At 41.1% G+C, this 17,201-nt stretch overlaps 1 protein-coding gene across 1 annotated transcript in view; it reads right to left on the bottom strand.

Annotated features, from left to right (window-relative positions):
- CCDC138 (coiled-coil domain containing 138) overlaps positions 1-17,201 on the bottom strand; it is a 1,743,291-nt gene that overhangs the window by 851,295 nt on the left and 874,795 nt on the right. The window contains exon 7 of the mRNA XM_044070994.1: positions 10,866-10,985. Coding sequence (XP_043926929.1) covers positions 10,866-10,985 — 120 coding nt within the window. The remainder of the gene's footprint in view (positions 1-10,865; positions 10,986-17,201) is intronic.

The raw sequence follows: 17,201 nt of genomic DNA, 5'->3' as shown, positions 1-17,201 counted from the left end.
GTGGGGTTTCAAAAGAGCAGATCCATATCTAAAGAAGCATGTAAGACTTGCACTTCAACATCCTCTGGCAGGGAGGCATACTTGTTAATCACAGAACCTGTAGCTACCACCTTAGATGCTGCATCTACATAAAGTTTACAATCCATTTACTAGAATAGCTCACTAAATGACTGTCAGGGTGTGTTCCAAATGTTTGGTTCTCAGTTTTACAATCAACACTTCCAAGATCTTATCTCTTAGTTGCTCTACGAGAAACACCTGGAACTTGGTTAAGTGTACCTGAAATTTGATTATTCTGAAGGCCAGGGTGACAGCTGTGTATACTTTCTTCACATATCTGCCAAACAGTTTTATTTTCACTTGAGAGAGCACTGGGGTGGGAAACAGTTTAGACCTCCTTTTTCAAGTCCTATGGACACCATAGCTACCTTCACAGGATGTTTGTAAAGGTACTTATTGGACTCTCAGATCTTGTAGAACCAGTCTTTAAGGAGTGGGGGGCAGACATTCTGATTCCTCCAAGGCTGCCAAGAAAGCATCTTCCACAGCTCCCAAGATAGTAGGAACATCCGCAGAATTAGGGTTTGCCCAAAAAATCAAAATCACTATATTGAGCTTCAGTTGCCTCCCAGTCTTCTCATCTGAAGAAATCCTTCATTCTAGTGACCGTTTCCCAAAATGAGATTTCCTCTGTAACTGACTCAGACAAAATTTGGTTCTCAATGTCAGTGTCATAGCCCATGTGGAAGAAGTTAGATAGGTATAGATAGCCTAAATCTGCTCCATCACTTTCCTGGGAGTTCTCACCTTCAGCAGAGGAGTATTCCCACTTTTTCTTTGCATATGGGACTCTAGATACAAAAGGTTCAGGCCCTGGCTGAAGCCTCTGCAAAGTTTTGAGATACCCTTGAGCCAGAGTGAACCAAAGTTCTAGGACAGACAACAGTAGGGAGGGAAGGGAAGTAGTAGCCCCACCAAATTTTGAGTCCCAGATGCTTATCAGAAACTAGGGGATAGTGAAATATGTTTCATCTTCTGGCTCTTTTTTATGTGGAATGTCTGCTATGGAAGATCTAGCCTCAGGATGGGGATGAAGGACTCATCTCATAGCCAGCAACAGCCTGTCTTATCGATATAGTGAGAGCCCTGTCTTCCCCCCTCAGACAGTGAAAACTGGGTTTTGGTCACAGTTGTACAGACTTGAGCATCTGTGGAAGCTGAAACCTCTCTGTGCCAGTATGGCAGGACAAGCTGCGCTCTGTCTGCATAACAGTCTCTAAATGGGCACTATCAGAGGCCTCTGGTTGAACATGCTGGTCTGGGAGCTGCAAAAGCACCTCCTTGAAACATGCACCTTCACACTGACTAGGGACATTGGACATTTGAGTCACATCTCCTACATCCCTGTCTGCCTTTTAACTTCCCTTTTCCAAGGGAGGAAGGCAAATGCCATGAATGATCTTGTTACTTCATTGCTAATCAGATAAAGGCCTTGAATCTCTTCTTACTTATTGTTTCAGGAGACAATGCCAACATTGAATTTACTTGTAAGTGAAGCTCTGGCAAACTATACATTCTTAGATGTTGTGATCAGGCCCCCTAAACAAAAACTTCCACAGCTATAGCAAATTAATCAAACCACATCAATGCAACAACTCCGTTCAACCAAAATTGAAGGTAATGTTCTCCCATGGGTACTTAACCTTGTTGTTAATCTCTGAAGCAGGCCAAACTACTCCTGGAAGATACTACTTGTGGCACTAATATACGAGGCATATACATCAAATCCAACATGAAAGATACACAATGGTCAAGGAAACCATTAAGGTGCTTTCAGCTGCAGACTAGAGAAGGGTTCTGAGCTACAGAAGCTGGTCTGGATATCTAGAGACTCTATGGCAGAAGTCAGTAATTAAGACAGTTTCACACCTCAGCAACAGGAAAAGAAAGCTGCATAACAAGAACCATAGCAGAAATATTTTAAGTGAATGTTTCCACCAATACAAGACAAAAACTGCCAAAGAATCTTCAGTTCTGGAAGTATTATTTATGTATGAATCCACAAATTTTCAGCTATATATGAAAAGGAGACTGTTGGGAGGGAGATATACTGTTACAAATGACTTTGTATTGCTGTGGTAAGTATAGTTCCACAAAACTGTCATATCTTCTTCAGAGCGACACTATAAGAATAAATCATAATATCTGACTAAAAATCTCAAACAATGCATAATACATGCCTGGAAGGTGGAAAAAGTATACACCAGACAATTAATAGTCCTACAGAAATAGGCTAGTGAAAAATGTTTACTGTGCAGACATTTCAACATACAACTTGCTGATAAAAACTAATAAATGTGTACTGATATGCTACTAAAGAAAATGATATCTACTACAATTAAAACATTTTTTCTAGTATGTGTAAAGAAGTTATTACTGTGACACCTAATAATATTCCCTTCTGAATGTTTTGTAGTTATGTAAAAAAATGCCTACCAGAAGCAATATATAAAGGGCAAAGTTTCCCAAGTATTCTCTACATGGGTGCTTGATTAGGCAAAATTACAGCGTACATGCGCACTGTTTAAAAATTGAAAAGCCTTAAGGAAATGAGAGGACATAACTATGGCCCTCAAATATGCAACAAAGTCTAGAAGACTTATGATTTTTGCTTGGAAGTGCTTGCATAGGTATTTGTATACCCCAAACAGACTCCAGAGATTTTTTTCTCAAGTAGATGGCAAATGTTGGAGGAGTGATGAAGACAGAGGTAACTGGGAACATATGTTCTGGGAGTGTAATAAGTCGGCAGACTATAAAAAATCCCTGCAGTAGTACTCTGTCAGAAATATTGGGTGAGTAAATGGGTGTAACTAAAGAAATTATTTTTGAGCTGGGATATAGGATCTGAACTGCCAAGACATAGTAAGGCCTTAAATTTAATTCTGGTGGCTGCCAAAAAAGCAATTACTAGAAAATGTAATTCAAAGTCTAAACCAACTGAATTTGAAGTAGTGAATATTGTAACAGAGACAAAAGAACTGGAAGTGGGATCTTTAGAAAAGGGTTTGAGAAAATTACATAGAAAAAATGGAAATTGTGGGAACAACACATACACAATAATGTTTTGAATGAGGAGTAAGGTTTAAAGGGAGACAGAAATTGAGCAATTTATGCAATGTTGGATTGATGACAATTGTACAAAAGAATATATGTTGATGTGCAATGTTTGTAACTGTAAACATGTTGTTATGATTGGTTTTCTTTTGTATATATTCATCTATGTCTTAAAGGTGCAAAAAAAAAAAGAGAGAGAACTGAAAAGCCTAGTGTTAGACTACTACTACTTTCCTCAAGAAAGAATGGCGAAATAAAAGAACTACACCAAGGATGCCATAAAGGTTATAAAAGTGTATACTTTAAAGACTAGAAAACTTTGCTTAAACATCTTAGCAAAAAAAAGTTCTGATACTGGCACTCAGACAACAAACTCCATCCATAAATGAGCACACTGTATACCACAATAAGAAATAATGTTTTCATCCAAGTATTATATAGAATGCAAAAAAGAAAATATTCTCCATCAAAAAATATATATTTTGTAGGTCACATAAGTGACACATACACAGATATGCAAATCAGTAAATGAATACGTTATGTAGAAATAACTCAGAAATGTTATCATCATTTCGTCTTCTCTTGGAATGCAGCAGTAAATGCAAAAAGCTATAACCCAGGAATATGATAAGCTCTCCTTAGGGTAGATGTCTTATAATTTTCAGCATAAAAAAGGAAATAATTCTGTAAGGTTTATATTCATAGGAATGAAAAAAAATGATTAGTTAGTAGTCTGAAGGTACAAATGGAAAAGCAAGCAATTCTGACTGACACTATAATGTTTCCCTCATACATGATCAAATAAGATACTGTCCTTAATTTCTAATGAGACATGAAAAAATGAAGATTATGTCACAGCTGTATATAAAAATTAAATATTTAGCGTGCATATGATGTATTTAATGCTTAAATATACAAACATTCAAAGATGCCATGTCAGTGGTGTTTTATATAGATTAGTTTTATGTACATGCATACATATTCCTCTTATTGCTGTAGTATGAGGTAGCTCAGTTGATAGAGTACAATACTCTCAATCTGAAGGTCCAGGGTTCGAGCCTCAGCTTGGGTACTGTTATACACACACACACACACACACACATATATATATATATATATATATATATATATATATATATATATATATATATATATATATATATATTCCACCTGCTTTTTGGAATGAAGTTTCCCTTTTAAGAAATGTAGTTCATAATGACCCTTTTAAGAAGTCAAGTAATTGAATGATGTAATGTGATTTAATCACAGTTATTGTTTTTTGGAGTTTTAAAAGATATACAAGACACACTTACAACAAAATGCTGTATTAAGGTCTGAAGAAGTGGGGATTTTACTCGTGAAAGCGCTATTTTTTATTTTAATAAAGACTGGCTGTGTTTCAAATTCCACACTGGATTTTATACAACACTTGGAATTTATTTTGCAAACCCAGGACCTAACCTACAACCCAAGATTTTCAGCCTGTGTGGACATCAAAAGGGACCGATGGCATATCGGACTCCAAAAGGGTACTGGTAGAGGTCACTGTCACACACTTGGTGGACAGACTGCTAAGCATCTCTCCTTCTTAAACAGTCACGAGCTTGGGTTCACAGACCGATGATGATTTGCTGTCATTTGAAACTTTGGACACTTTTCAATCATGCATCAAAGAAGCTTAATAGAAGCTTGACTGTCACATGGCATAATGTATGTGGAACCCCAAGGCTCCATCTCCTTTTCTAAATATTTTTCCTGGGATATTGGGGACAATTGGGTATGTCATGCTTCAGGCCCAGACAAGAAAAAGATAGTGTGTAGAAATCCTAGTGAGGGATTTGTTTCCCACATTTCAAGTAACGGTCTTAACAATGGACATCTGACCATGCAGTATAAAGGAATAAGGAACATAATTCCCCAATGGGATATTTATCTTGATTGTTGTTGTCTTTGGCTTTTCCCGGTTAGGGGTCACCACAGCGGAACTTCGGTCCGCTAATTGGCAGTAGATTTTGACGAACGCCGAGGTGCCAACTCGACGTCCAACCTTCAACGAAGGCATGCCCATTTACGCATGTCTTTCGAACGCCCACCCAACCGCGGGGAGGACATGCAGACTCCACACAGAAGGCAGTCCCCGCACTCCAGCCGAGAATCGAACGGGAGAACCTCTTGCTGTGAGGCAACAACGACCGCTGCACCACCGCGGATTGGGATATTTATCTTGATTGCAGTTCATAATCTGGTTTTGGGTAGACTGTCAAAATAACGGTGTCAGTATCAGGCTACAAAAGCAAGAAAGAACTGAGAAAATAGTACCGTCTGAAGACCCTTATACCCCTGCTAGCCTGATGTCAGAGGGAGGGTGTCTGCTAGCCCAGGATTAGAAAAAAAAGTCTCTGGTATTTGAGTTGGCCAAGGGCTTCCACAGCAGGAAATCTCAAGGAGTTACTACTGAAAAGTGAACATCACAAGCCTCCAAGGGAGAGAGAGAAAACATAGCAAAAAATCCTGTTCTTTACTAATGATCCAAACAAGAACAGGTTGTGATCTACCTCCTTCAAGAAGCTGAAACAATTTATCTCTAGACTGCCCACCCTGAGAGACCCACTGCTAAACTAGTCTCTTAGTCTTTTGATCTTTCAAGAGAATCTGGAGGAATGGCCTTGAGAGTACACCATTTAACAGGACTCCAAGCTCGGTGGTCCAGGCTCCCAGAATGGTTCCCTGTATAGCGGGGGAGGAAACGCATGTTTCCAGACCAGCTAACACTCCAGTAGTCATGCTATGAAAGGAAGACATCAATAAAACAGACTCCCTAACCAAATGACCCTAAAGCAAATCCACGCGGCCATGGAACTATGAAGGGGGATGGGGATAACCAAGCTACCACACAACAGAAACTGAACTTCAAAGGCAATAGGAGGAGCATGGAAAGGAAGACTTTCTACAAGTTCAATAGAACCCTAGTAAACCTTGGCCTCAACCATGTATCGGGCACCTATGGATCCAAAAGCTGGAAGGGATAACGCAACCTCTCCAGTAGCTTCCACTCATCTGTGAAGACAGTAGTTGAGTCACCCAAAAGGAGTATTAGCTTCAGGACTCCCACAAATAAGTCATTATGATGCCCAAGCAGACTGTGAGATGTGGCTTGTCCTTTAATAGAAGAGGTAGAGAGCAACCTAGATAAATAGCTGGTTAACAACCACAGAATACCTTCTCTAAGGACGGTCACTGGAGAACTTGACAAGGGAGGTGCTCACACCAGACAATCCACCATGCCAGGAATCCTAATAAAAAAAACCTGCGGCCAGCAACTTGATGAAGACATGTAGAAAGTTTCTGTCAGCAGCAAACACCTGGGCCAGCACTGTGGATAAGGCTTACAGTGAGGATGGGCAATATACCCACAAACCAGAAGAAAAAACAGCCTATTCCCCTCTCACAGGAAGAGGTAGGAGCCAACATCCTGGTGAAGTCATTAAGGAAGAGGACAAGGCCTATCAGATGCAGACAGCAATAAATTTGGGCTGAAGACATGGAAAGGCACAGCCCTACCTTTGCTAGGAACAAAAGCAGACTTCCCCAGCACAGCAGATGATGATGTCTGTACTTGCTACACAAATCTCAAAGAGGTCAGCAGAAGAGGAGAAAGAAAAAAGGTACACGAGATCAAGTAACCTAAAGAAAGGCCTTCAGTTAATGTCAATCTCCTGGTAGCTGATACTTTGATAACAGACTCTAGACAGCTATCCTTCCTTGTGACTCTGAACAGCCCAACTGCTAAGAGGAAAGAGTCAAGGGCTATTAAGACAGCTAGTTTGGCTAAGGTCATAAAACACTAATCCATGGACCTAAGGCACTTATGAGGTCCCTTCTCTCTTCTGGAAGAGAAAGAACTTAACCACAAAGTTCAAAGATTCCTCAAAGAAAAGGGGGAGTGCCTACTGCCAAGTGAAGTATCTAGCACTGAATGAAACCCCTGGCCAAAAAGCTCACAGCTGATGAAGTTGTTCAGATCATCCTCCAATGGTTTTGTTCTGAGACATGCTATCCAATGGCCTCACCAAGGTAGCCACTGCAGACAATGAGTAAGGCAGGACTGAACAAGTATGTCCATAGAAGGGGTAACGTTGCAGTCATCTTTACTTCCATTCTGTGAGACACAGAGATACTCAGATTCACCCAGGAGTGCCAGGACTGCCTCTACTAGGAAGGTTAGGGACCTGGGCAGGTGTGACATATTTGATGGCTCTAAATCTCTATATTGTATAGGAGTAAAGCTTAATTTTCACCACATATATTGAACGGCGCAGTGGTGCAGAGGTAACGTTGTCGCCTCACAGCAAGAGGTTCCCTGGTTCAATTCTCGGCTGGGGTGCGTTCTGTGTGGAGTCTGCATGTCCTACCTGCATTCGTGTGGGTTTCCTCCCATGTTACAAAGACATGCATTTCTGCCCGGGCCTCCGCTGAAAATTGGCTATGTTCCAAGTCAGACTTTCCCAGTTAACAAATGTTAAATAAATAAATATATATTCCTCTAAATCCATCTTGTTTGTCAGCTGAAGGGAATGAGGCATTGACTCAGGTTTTATTGCAAGTTGGATAAGACCATTCAGATGTCATTCTTCAAGTGTTTTGATATGGTTACTAGTCTGTTGAAAGCTGCTATAGGGTATTAGCCTTTCTGACGATTGCTGTAGCAGTGTGAAGGTGCCTTCAGCTTTCCATGATAAGATCTGTAAAAGCCTACTTCCAATAGAAATGTGACTAGAGAGTCTGGCGGTGGCGACAAACCCCTGGGCCTCAAGCCAATCAAGTTGTCATGCACCTTGATCTATCTAAAAGAGTAACTGTTCTATGAAGAGCTTCAGGAATTTAGAGAATCCAGAGCTCAGTCGGATCAAAAAGGCTGGTCTGCCAACAGGCAAGTGAGCTCTCAAACACCTGTCACCAAGAAATGGACTACTGCATGTCTTGCATGAGTCTGCAATCACAGCATGCGGGGAGTAAGGCCAGATAAACAACTAAGGAGAAAAGTGTCTGTGCCAGGCTCAGAACTGATATTCAACCAGAGTTCATAAGGGAGAATCCTGCACAAGTAAATCTAGCTCTCACCACAACTCAAACAAACTCTTCAACATTTGTACAAACTCTCTATATCTTCCTATAGGACAGTGAACCCTGGAGTAGGTTCAGACTGTGGTACCTCCTCCATTAGGGCCATTCAGTCTGTCTGGGCTTTGGGGGGACTGCAGCAGATGAAACCTCAAAACTTAATACCTCTGATCCTTAACTTGATGACTGAAGGAGATACTTCCATAAACTGGATGAGCAGGACACAGCAGATCAAAAAAGCAAAAGGCAATTTGAACAGGCAAGATATACCCTCCAGGGTGGCAGCCAGTACTGCACCTCTCCTAGGCCTTACACTCCCTTACAGAAATAAAAGTTGAAAACTGATTGAGCCCCCTTGCTTATCAGGGAAAAGCACCCCCCCCCGAGGGGCTCAGGAGAATGCAGTCAAGAGGGAACCTCTAAACTCCAGCCCACTTTCCTGTCACTGACAGAGATGCTCCTCTTCTACTGACCCCACAAAGACTTTCCTTCCATTCTCTGTTTTTCTTGGATTTGAAAACACAGCCAGAGAATGCACAAACAGTATTCACCCACAGAAATATTTTTACTAGAAACAGCAAGGATAAACAACTAAACTATTCAAGCACAAAAAACACACACACAAAAGTAATAAGCATGGGCATAAATGTTTATATAACCAGTTCATTACATAACTTTACACTGTGCATGCAAGCAAAAAATAACTGGTGGATGTGGGAGATAAACATGCATATATAGGCTGTGAACTATGTGACAGTGTGCATCATCACAGGTGCATGCCCTTCCCTGAAAATGGAATGTCTGGGGAAAAAAAAAAAAGATGTATGCTCACTGCTAGAGAGGATTAACCAAACCATGAAACCAGTCTTGGAGGTGCCTTGATGTTACATGCTCTTTTTCCTCAGATCTGCTTCCTTTCATCCTCCAAGATAGAAGTATCTTTGTTCAGCGCAAAGCCTATATTTTTAAATTCTGATATGGCAAACTGCTAACTAAACCATCTTTTCTCAGAAACTCCCCCGTCCTCATAATTGCATCACTTTAAATTGCTGTCTCATACAGATCTTCCTTAGCTGACAAAACTGTCTTCATCTGCTATTCCTCTAATTATTTCAGTACTTCTTTCCTTTCTGCCAGGTGTTTTTCTAGCTCCCCTCCTTTAGGTACTCTGCCCTCACTATAGCTACACCATTCACTTTTGTCAAATGCTTCTTAATGCTAGATTTTTCTCCTCCTCATACTACATAAAAGGGATCTTCAGTCATAGCCAAAAAGTGTCAGCTGACCAGTCCATCTACCCAGCTAAGAAAGAGAAATACATGCATAAATATCACTACTGCACAAGTTACTTGTGTACTGCCTTAGCCATATGCTCTTTTCACTTACACCTGCTATTTGAGGCCTGTCGTATTTATGCTCCATTTAAGGACCCTGTACTTCCCTTGTACTACCTTTGCACGCACACTCTCTACTTCCTCATTCTTCGTTTGTATCAATTATTGCAATATATTGTGCTTTTCACAACCTTACACTTCTATTTCCTTACTGAATAATCATAAACTGCTACCAACACCAGCACACACAGCCAGAGTAACTGGAAGTATATTACAAAAGGGTTAAGGCTATCCACTGCTAATGAGCTTCTTCCTGCAGGTACTGGGGCTGACTGCCTCAGTCACCACTTTCTTATTGTGAAACTGAACAACTCACAGAACAAGACATGACACAGAGCTCATCCTTGTAGAAAGGTTATTGTGCCTTATAGGATTACCTTGTTGATAAATTAATAAACTACAAAAAAAAAACTACACTTTTTTGTTATCTACAGGAAGAAAACAATTAAAAAGCAAGACAACACAATAGAAAATTGTTACATTAGTTGCAAGCCGCATTTTTAATTTCCTGCAAACAAAACAAAACTCAGTTTTATTAAATTACTGGAAAGCAAAAGTCATTACAGAAGCACCCACTTTTAAACATCATGACTACACTTTCCATTTCCCGACCTCATCTTCCAACATTTGCCACTTTCTTAGCAAAACCACAATACATAACACCGCTGACAAAATAGTAGAGGGTTGGATATTTACCTGTAAATCAAGTATGTGCCATACTTAGTTAAGCCTGAAGTGAAAGATAAACAGTTAGGTGCCAATGACTTCAAAGCAGAAAAGTTAAAAAAATGGTCATAAATCAACTACAAAACCACATTAATTAATTAAACAACTGTAAGCAACATATTAATGAATGAAACAATAAAAAAACTTTATTAATGACTACAACAATCAACATAATACAATGATTTCATTTATTAATTCTCGGATTGCCTGCTTTATCCACTTCTGGGATGCAGGGAAGTCACAGTCAACCACAAAACTCAAATGGCACTGTGCACAGCTATGGCAGCTTGAAGGATTGCCAAGCCACCCATGTGCTGGGATGCAGAAGAAAGCCAGACCACCTGGCAAAATATTACAAAGAAAAGATGTACCATTCCACACAGAAGGCACCCCAGCAAAGAAATGAACTAAACCAATTTCAATAAGGCAGCAGCGTTAAGCACTGTGCCCCTGTTCTGCTCATCATGCAGTATCACGGGTCATGTTCAAATAAATGAATACACTTGCCTCTTTCTTTAAGGAGTCATTCATTTCTTTTAAGGTGTCAAATGATGATTTCAGCCTTTTATTTTCTTTCATTTTGTTCTTTAGTGCTTCAGACAGCTGTTTAATTTCTGTATCATATTGCTGTTAAAAGAAAATCACATCATATAATTAATTCCAAAACTGCATTATAATGTTTAGAATAACATAGTGCCAATATTATCACTATTTTCGACTTTAGCAGCAGTTTTTGAAAAGCTTAAAATGTATTATGTCTCCTACTTCACAGAAATACAAAACTTGATGAAAAAACTGAAAACTGACCGTCTCTCTTCTTTCTTCCAAGGCAGGGGAGGGAGGAGGGGGGGAAGAGGGGATAGATGCGGATCCAAACATCTGAAGTTATGGTGAGTACATAATAAAAAAAAGATGTTATATGATCCTATCTCACCCACTGACTGATGGGGGACAGCCCCCCCCACCTAAATCCCGGGGTGCTCATTTGAAAACACTCCTGAGCACTGTGATATTCGCTGTGTGATATCAGTGGAAGGACAGATTTAGTGCTATCAGGTCCACAGCACTGTTTTCAAACGGTTGTCCTAAGGATCACAAATGTTATGGGTTACTTTTTAACTATCTAACTTAAATAGTGCTCAAGTGCTGGTAAGGCAACCTAAATGGAGCCTAACTGTTTAAGAGACAATCAAATGTAGTAAAAAAAAACAGTTGCCTGAAAACTGCATAATCAATATCTACTTGCCAATAGCTCATACAAATGGATAAAGCAGCATATTCTTTATCCTCTTTTAAGCCTCTGGTTACTTTTTGTGTCATTTTTGGACAGGAACCCTGTTCATCAGTCATGAAATGAGCATGTACTGTAACTATCAAAATCCTACTTACATCTGAAATGATTTCATCTCCAGTTTAAAAAAGAACTATTCTCCAACTATGTTTCTTGACAGAAAAACAAAAGTTATGCACTTACCATAAGGACAGACCTTCATTATCCATGTCAATCTATTTCAATACTGAAGAACTGGTCACTACAGGTGGCATGAAAGTACAGTTGTGCAAAATCTTACCATAACAGTAGATGTCCTCCTCTTCACTGTTGCAGTTTTCTTTATAAAAGGGATTCCCTGCAAAGGACAGCCCAATGTCCAGCTAGTACACCAAAGCCTTAGGATTTTATAGACACTGTACATCACAAGTATGCTCCCTACTCAAGGTGTATGGCATAAATGGATCATACAGACGTACAGACCTCAGAACTGAAAAAACCCAGGAGGAATAATATTCCTAGGAACTAGGAGGAACATGCACCCAGAAGGAGAAAATGGAAAAGAATTCCAGGTCATGAAGACTGAAGGAAAAGAGCAGAGCAGGAGCAGGATAAGGGAGGGAGTGAATACTGCAACAGTGAAGAGAAGGACATCTACTGTTATAGTAAGATTTTACGCAACTATACTATGTCGTTCAATATCATTGTTGTAGCATTCTTTACAAAAGGGAGAATATAAAAGTTCAAGAGGAAACTTCAGAGGAATAAGGCACAGAGAAGCACTCTAGAAACCCATGCAGGATAGCTCTGGCAAAGCCAGCTCTTACTCTTTTGTAATGCCTAGTAAAGGTATGGACAGAAGTCCAAGTAGCAGCCTCAGGGTTGGAATTGGTATTCAATCCTTTGAAAAAAGCACCAGAGGAAGCAATAGCTCTAGTAAAATGAGTCTTTACTGAGGTAGAATGACATTTTCCATGAAAGAAGGGACAAAAAGAAATGGCCTTATCGATCCAGGAGGATAGAGTTTGCTTAGTAACACCCAAACCTAGAGATCCAGGATGAAAACAAATAAAAAGTTGCTCAGATTTGAGAATGGCTTTAGTCTTATCCAAATAATAACTGAGCTTTCTATATAAATCGAAAGTGTGAAGAACCTTCTTACTAGCAGACTGCAGCGAAGAAAAAAAAAGGAGGGTAAATTAATAGACTGGTTAAAAGACAACTCATTAACCACCTTGGGCATAAAAGGATTAATACAATGAGGCACCCTGTCCTAAAAGGATTAATACAATGAGGCACCCTGTCCCTATGAAAAACTAAGAAAGGAGGAACAGCCTTAAGAGTCTGAAATTCAGAGACTCTAAGCTGAAGTACAGGCCAAAAGAAGAGCAGTCTTCCAAGTACAATGCTGCAAGAAAGCTGAAGTTGCAAGCTCAACAGGAGCCCAAGTCAGTTTTTCAAGCGCAAAACTAAGGTCCCAGGAAGGTGGAAGCAGGCTTCCCAAAAGGCTTGATATGAAGGGCAATTTTAAGAAATTGTTTGACCTCAAATCTAGAGGTAAGAGGAGGAGTCAATGGCAGACAAGCAAAAAATAGCTGAATAGTGAGCTTTAACAGACGAATATGCTAACCTAGCATGGAGCAATTCACACAAATAATAGAGAACCAGAGGGATCCCTACAGAAGATGGATCCTGGTTACAAGAAAGGCACCAGACAGAAAATCTATTCCATTTGAACAAATATAATTTCCTGGCCGCCTGAAGAACCCTAAGCACATCCTCAGGAAAAAAAAGGTGCCCTAAAAGAGATCAAACCCCGTTATCCACAGTGTCAGTTGAAGAGTGGACAAGTGGGGATGGATCAGAGGCCCCTTGTCTTGTGTGAGAAGGTCCACCACAAGAGGTAACTAGTGGTGATTGCCCCTAGCTATGTGAAGAAGGGGGGAACCAGCAAGAGTTTGGTGGAGTTTTGCTCTAGCTTGAGCAGCACCCTCAGAATCAGAGGAAGGAAGGTGTAGAGATGTCCCTCTCTTCACTGTTGCAATATTCACTCCCTCACTCCATCCTCCCCCTTCTGCTCTGCTCTTTTCCTTCTGTCTTCCTGACCTGGAAGTTAGAAATCCACCTTCCAAGCCATCGGACTTGGGACTCTGGAGCAAAAGATGAAGTTCTCTTTTCAAGGGGAAGGCAAAAAGATTTACCTGTGGAGTACCCCAGTGATGGATAATATCCAGAAACACATTTCTGTGAAGCATCCATTCATGAGCCTGTGTACTGGACCTGATCAAAGAGTCTGCCACTATATTTTGCTCTGAAGGAATGTATACAGCCTGAAGAGTCACTCAGTACTGGACAGCTAGATTCCAGACCTGAACAGAAAGGCTGCAAGGAAGGTAGGACTGTGCCCCCCCTTGCTTGATGATATACCACATCACTGCGGTACTGTCTGCGAAGATTTTGAGAGGCTTTGGAAGAATTTTAAAGAGCTGAAAGGACAGCTCTCATCTACTTTATGTTGATGTAATTTGACCTCTGATGAGGAGGCCAGAGACCTTGAGGGAACTAAAGGAAGCTCCTCAAACCCTGTCTGTAGCATCCAAAAAACGTTCCTGATAGGGGACTGGGTGTAGAAAAGAAGTCCCGGGTTGAGAGAAAGCTGATGAATCCACCATTGAAGGTCGAGTTTGAGGCATGGAAGGAAAGGAACTAGAAAATCCAATGGGTGACAGTGTTGAAGCTACACTGACTTTAGGAACCACTGTAGTTTTTCTCAAATGGCAATATAGCTAGAGGAAGCATACGAATGGTGGAGGCCATGAATCCTGGAACTCTGAAAAAATCCTTGGCTGTGACTGAAGTCAGAGGAAAAAGGGATTGAAGAAAAGGTGGTTAGAAAAGAGAGCCTTAGGTAGAGGCAGGGATGCTAGCATGGGAATGGCTGGACCCTGCAGCCAAGAAAAACATGATCCTGAAAAGGAACCAGGACTGACTTCTGAAAGTTTATGATAAACCCCAGGCATTATAAGACATAAACCGTAAACTAGAGGTGCTGAAGCAAGATCTCAGGGGATGAAGCCTGAATGAACAGGTCTTCTAGATAAGAAAAGATTTGATACCCCCTCATCCTGCAAAAGGCAATGACAGGAGAGAGGCATTTGGTGAATATCTTTGGGGCAGTAGAAAGGCCAAAGGGTAAAGCAGAGAACTGAAAAAGCAAGGAAAAAAAAACAGAAATGTAAAAACTTCCTGAAAAGCGGATGAACAGGGATGTAAAGACAGGCATCCTTTAGATCCAGGGATACTGAGAAAGCTTGGGGAAGAAGAGGGTACAGGTTTTGAAGGGACATCATCTGAAAAAAAGGGACCTTCAAAAAGGTGTTGAGCTGGAAAAGATCCAGAATGGGTCTCCAGGTGCCGCCTTTTCTGGGAAGCAGAAACATCCTTTCCTGGGCAGGGGGCACAGCTTAAATAGTGCCCTGGGCCAAAAGGCCATGAAGTAGGTCTGGAATGAAAGGAAGCTGTTCCTGAGGAGGTTGAAGGATGTCCAGAAAAGGAGGAGGGATTTCTACACCATGAAGTATCCCAGATAGATGATGGACAGAACCCCAATAGTCTAGAGTGACCCTTAACCAACTGGGAGGGGACAGGAAAAGACAAAAGGAGAGAGGGAACTGACCCAGGGAAAGGAGAAGCAAACTGTCAGATAGAACCTAGTTTGTCTTGAAAAAGTGGCTTCTGAGAAGTAAGAGTCTGAGTAGACATAGCAGCAGGTACACTCCTAGAACCCTTCTTACCTTTAGGAGTAGGACGAGGCTGCCTATGTACAAAAGCAGAATTGGATGCATTATTCCTCTGGAACTTGGCCTTAAAAAGCACAGCAGCAGAACCAAAAAGGTTCAAGAGGAGCATCCAGCAATTTAGCCTTAATATCATCAGGTAAGAGCTGGAGACAAAGCCAAGACTAAAGTCTCAAAACAGAACCAAAGGCATCAACTGCATCCTAACTACATATAATAGAGTGGTAAGCCACTTGAGAGGTAGAACCCAATAGAGAAAGGGCCAAAACCTTCCCTTCTGAATCAGGGAGGTCAGAGATTACCTGACAAGCTTGAGACAGAAGGGCTAGAACATACCTGGTCATGTGAGTGTGGTAATTTATAGCCCAAAAAGCCAGAGTAGCAGAAGTATGCCCAAATATTCCATAGCCTTACTGTCCTTTTCTGAAGGAAGTAGTTCAGTAGATGGTAAAAGTTTAGAAGGTTTTTCAGAAGAGACAGACATTACAGAAGGATCAGCAGGAGGACATTTGTACAAGAACTTAATCATCAGGCACCTTAATCTATCAAGTCTCTTAGGGTTGGAGGTTGAGAATCAGGGGCACAGAGGCTGCTGAAAAAGTATCTAGAAGGGCAGCCAAGATAGGAGGTACAAGCAGAGGGCTTAGGAGACTCTATTTGGAGGAGTTCATAATACCTCTTTTGAATATCAGACACCTGAGAACAGTCTCATTTTAAATATCCCATCATATGAGAATTAGTCCCCAAAGGAGAGTTCCTCCAAGGGGGAGTCTAGACTGATAGAATCCTCATCCTAAGATCCGTTATACAAGAGAAAAGGGATTTGAGAGGAGTATGCCAAAGACTCTTCATCAGAATCCAAATGCTGTTCCGATGATTCCTGCTATTTGGGCCTCTTAAAGGAAGTAGAAGACCAAGGAGGAGCAGGCAAAGAAACTCCTTGAGGAGGCTTTAAGACAATTAAGGCAATAAACAACCCCCTGGTAAAATCCTGCTATTCACAATGGGGATCTTTAGCAGCTGGGGAAATAAGTTTGCTTTTTTTTTTCTTCTTCTGGGAAATGTCTGCCCTAAATCCCTAGGCAGTTCAGACCCTTGCTGACTCTCAACCAACATAGTGTGAATCTCCTCCCGAGCAAGGATTTACTGTATCCTCTTGTTCCCTCAGAAATAATCAGCAGAGGTCCCCCCTTCAACATCTGGAGCAGACATTAATTTTGCTTCCAAGGACGTGTGAGCATTCGGATCCATGCCAGCCTCAGAGTCAGTGCAGAGGAATCCATTACAACAGCTGGGTGATCCTCTAGACCGTCACCAGCCTCGAGAGAGATGGAACAGCAGCTGAATCAGACCTGTGCTCATATGATTATAGGAGGTTACTAGGCTAATGGCCCTGGGGCCCTTACAAGCTTAGCCAAGAGTTTCTCTCTAAAAAAGAAACCTTAGTCAGCATCTGTCGCTCCTGTCAATGAGGGACAAAGGTGAAACCCCTGGGACAAATTTGTGGTTTCCCATCCACTTATCAATGTTGTGCTTGAAGAGGGTCAGTGAGGTACTCTGATATGCATGGGAAGTCTATTCCAGAGACGAGGCAGCCTCAGAGACAAACCTGTCTCTCCAGCTGGTTTTGTTGATGCATCATAACTCTGTGCTTTTTGCCTTTTTTTGGCAGGTGGATGACCTTTGGGATGGGAAGATTCTGCCATAGCACCTTGCACCTACAATTTAAGATGCTGGTTCTCCAGTAAACAGACAACTACATAGGGTCTTAGGATG

Source organism: Protopterus annectens, chromosome 5.part0, assembly GCF_019279795.1.
Source record: "Protopterus annectens isolate FY-2018-M chromosome 5.part0, PAN1.0, whole genome shotgun sequence".
Classification (NCBI taxonomy): Eukaryota; Metazoa; Chordata; order Ceratodontiformes; family Protopteridae; genus Protopterus; species Protopterus annectens.
The sequence above is the reverse complement of the archived record's forward strand: the minus strand, read 5'-3'. Positions and strand labels throughout refer to the sequence as shown.